The sequence below is a fragment of the Corvus kubaryi genome, unplaced genomic scaffold (assembly GCF_017639235.1).
Source record: "Corvus kubaryi isolate FWS band 111438036 unplaced genomic scaffold, C.kubaryi_AGA036_p1.0 36952, whole genome shotgun sequence".
Classification (NCBI taxonomy): Eukaryota; Metazoa; Chordata; class Aves; order Passeriformes; family Corvidae; genus Corvus; species Corvus kubaryi.
In genome coordinates this window covers 41,732-42,476 of record NW_024580990.1, presented here as the reverse complement: position 1 = coordinate 42,476, position 745 = coordinate 41,732, and the positions used below count along the sequence as shown (strand labels likewise).

The 745-nt window shown below is 53.8% G+C and overlaps 1 protein-coding gene across 4 annotated transcripts in view; it reads left to right on the top strand.

Annotated features, from left to right (window-relative positions):
- Positions 1-745, top strand: part of GATAD2A (GATA zinc finger domain containing 2A) — a 32,817-nt gene that overhangs the window by 18,075 nt on the left and 13,997 nt on the right. For all 4 annotated transcript variants that reach the window (XM_042020312.1, XM_042020314.1, XM_042020313.1 and 1 more), the window contains exon 4: positions 85-232. In XM_042020312.1, the coding sequence (XP_041876246.1) occupies positions 85-232 (148 nt within the window). The remainder of the gene's footprint in view (positions 1-84; positions 233-745) is intronic.

Below are 745 nucleotides of genomic sequence, written 5' to 3'. Positions count from 1 at the left end.
ATTCCCTGACTTCCACCATTCCCTGCCTCCCGCCATTCCCTGCCTCCTGCCATTCCCTGACTGCCGCCGTTCCGTGTCCCTCAGGGAGGTGCGGCGGGAGCGCCGGGTGCCGTCGCCGGACGTGATCGTGCTGTCGGACACGGAGCCCTCGAGCCCGCGCCTCAACGGCCTGAGCGGCCCCGGCCCCGGCCTGACGCAGCCCCCGGGGCAGCCCCGCGCCGACGCCCTCCTGGTGAGTCCGGCCCCGCATCCCGGGATCCGAGGGTGAAATTCCAGCTGGGAATCTCACAGTGCTCTCAGAATCAGGATCAGATTTGGGGTTTTGCTGTAATTTTGAGGTCGCCAACGGGAGTTGATGAATTCTCAAATCCCAAAATCTCAAATTCGAAACCCCAGAGTTATCCTCATTTAACCTTTCCCACTTTTTTTTTTTATGGAAAATGTCCTAAACCCCACATTTTCCCTCAAAACTCCCTCCCAGCTCCATCCATTCCCATTTATTTCTGCCAGTGACACCCAGGAGCCGATCCCAGCTGGGAATTCAGACTCAACCTTGGGATTTTTCCATAATTTTGAGCTTCCAAATGGAATTTTGAATTCCCAAATCCCTCTCCCAGTCTGGATTTAACCCCATTTAACATTTCCCATTCATTTTTTATGGAAAAATCCACATTTTCCCCTCAGAATTCCCTCCCTTCTCCATCCATTCCCATCTGTTTGTGACAGTGGCAATTCCAGCTGGGAA